Raw genomic sequence first — 2,519 nt, forward strand, 5'->3', positions numbered from 1 at the left:
ACAAAGGCTTTCTTTAGAAAAAGAAAAGAGACCGAATTATGCATCTTCTTGCATTGTTTGTTTAATATATGGCCAAATATATTTTGAGGATGTGAACTGTAGCACCTATTACGTACTGCGAGCCTTAGAATGTTGGAGATGAACTACTGGAAAACTGAATAAAATTTTGTTGTGAAATGACTTGATATTAGACCGAAATAAGTTTATTTTCTTGTAACTGAATCAATTAATTTTCCATTTCTCTGTAAGTATTAAAAAAACACATCTCTACTAAAGTAGACGTGAATAACGCTGCTAATAACAAAACTGTACCTAGTCATTTTTTCTGAGAAGAGCAAGTAAGATAACATTTAAAATATATGATGAAATTTAAAGGAATAGTTATTCTTCTTACAGAATCTATTAGAATTACTAAAGAAAAAATCCCTAGAAAAGATCCCTCCCTGCACAGAATTCCCCGTCTCGAAAGAGTAGGCAGAACGGGAAGTAGGCACAACGGGAATTACCGTTCTGCCTACAGATAAGATCATTAAAAATATTTTCTACAAAGTGCTGGAGGGCCTGTTGGCATAACGGGAAGTAGGCACAACGGGAAGACACCTTTCAAGGGGAAAATGTCTCCTTTTCTTCTCCGACGGGGAAGGAAATGTGAGTGGGAAAAGGAAATGAGAATGTGGGAGGAAAGGGCGTGGTTGGGCGTGAAAGGGCGTGGGAAGGCGTGGTTGATCAGACCACTCGATCAGGGTGGGGAAAGGGGTTGATTCTCAATTTCCGTTTCCAGTACTCGTTTTCCAAATCAGTGTCTTTTAAGTATTGCCTGAATACCATTTTTTTTCGAACTTGAGGGAGAAGAGGCGGGATGCATAGTTACAAGGGGAAGGCTACACAACAGGAATGAGGCGAGGGAAAAACACAGGGAGAGGGGTTGACAGCAAGTTTGCGGTTACCATGGGGTACACAGTCTGCCAATGACCCTGGACTCGCTTGAGTTTCAGAGGCGGAGCTCTGTTTACGGAGTCTGTGGACATCCCTTGTGTATTACTCGCAGGTTGAGCGTTTTGTTGTTTGCCAAGTGAGGTGGTAGGGGGGTTTGCAGGTAGTTTTTTCAATCGTTCTACTGCAATCTCTTCCTCAATTTGGATACCTCTACCATTGACATAACGAACGAGATATTTGTTCTTGCCATGACATCTGCCAATAATGTGTCCACGGAATTTATAGGTATAATCTAAAAATTGCGGCACATTAACTTTAGGCGTGACATCTAGTATGGCTACGGGATCACCAATATCAAAGTCATGTGAACGGGGACTTGGGTGAAAAGCATCTAGCCTTTTCTTGAATATGTTCTTAAGTTTCTCTTGCGCCTCGTCTCGAATTTGTTGCAATAGTTTGAGACGTTCGGTATAGACTTCGGGGTCGGTGCAAGTGTCGAATTTGACATCAAAAGCCGTTCGGGGAAAGTGGCCGAAAAGAAGTCTATATGCGCTATCTCCAGTATTGGAATTAACAGACGTGTTAATAGCAAATGTGATAGCGGGTAATATCTCATCCCAATCATCGCGATCTTTACTTATGTAATGCCGAATGGATGATTGTAAAATGTCACAATATTTCTCACATAAGCCAATACTGTTATGGTTTTGAGTTGTAGCATACTCTGTTTGTATAGAGTATTTCGCAGCAAATTCCTTGAAAACCTTGCTGGAGTGGCTAGGTAATTTGTCCAGTTTTAAAATACGAGGGTACCCGTATACAAGAAAGACATGGGTGCGAAGCGCTTCTACGATTGTGTTTGCTTTCACATCAGGGATGGGGATAGCAATCAAATATCTGGTGGTGAGGTCAGAAACAATTAAGATGTAGGTATTCCCATGTTTTGTGATTGGTAATTTACCTATCTCATCCAAAATAAGAGTGGAGAAGGGCTGTTCATTTGTTGCATAAGTTTGAGGATATAATTTTCTCTGATTGGAGTTCCGTTTGTGTAACAAACAAGACTCACAAAGGCGAACTTTTTCTTTTAGATATTCACGCATGTTCGGAAAAAAGATACGAGAATGGGCCAACGCGTACGTTTTCTGTTGTCCACCATGATTGCCAAGTTCAGGAAGTGTGTGTATGAGATGAAACGCTTCTTCTCTGAGGCTCTCGGGAATACACAACAGATATCTTTCACAGTTAGTGTAGCGAGCAATCTTGTAAAGCTTGTCATTAACAATTTTGAAGCTTCGCAATGCTCTTGCTTCGGTTGGATTACGAGGCGGTTGATCGTCTTTCACCAATTTGTACAGCGGACCAAAGAAGGAATCTTTTTCTGCGCTGTTACGACATCTACAGGGTCCAAAAACTTAAAATCTGGGATGCCTTTTGTCTTCTTTGCGTTCGACACAAAGCAATTTTCCGCTGCAAGACGTTCAAATGTGACATCTTCGGTATCGCATGGGCGGATAGTGTAACGTGAGAGGGGGTCTGCGAAATTGTCCTTACTTTTAATAAATTTAACATCAAATTGAAAT

The 2,519-nt window shown here is 40.9% G+C and overlaps 1 protein-coding gene across 1 annotated transcript; it reads right to left on the reverse strand.

Moving 5' to 3' along the window:
- Window positions 1–881: 881 nt before the first annotated feature.
- On the reverse strand, window positions 882–2,039 carry LOC145670132 (uncharacterized). The gene has a single exon (XM_081738504.1). It carries the CDS (start codon window positions 2,037–2,039, stop codon window positions 882–884), a length of 1,158 nt encoding a protein of 385 aa, XP_081594630.1.
- Between the last annotated feature and the right edge of the window lie 480 nt (window positions 2,040–2,519).

This window comes from Thermobia domestica, chromosome 14 (genome assembly GCF_964235325.1).
Source record: "Thermobia domestica chromosome 14, izTheDome1.hap1.1, whole genome shotgun sequence".
Lineage (NCBI taxonomy): Eukaryota > Metazoa > Arthropoda > Insecta > Zygentoma > Lepismatidae > Thermobia > Thermobia domestica.

Bases quoted from the DNA above. Each gene is read 5' to 3' on its own strand.
- LOC145670132 (XM_081738504.1), bottom strand. From the start codon at position 2,039: ATGCGTGAATATCTAAAAGAAAAAGTTCGCCTTTGTGAGTCTTGTTTG.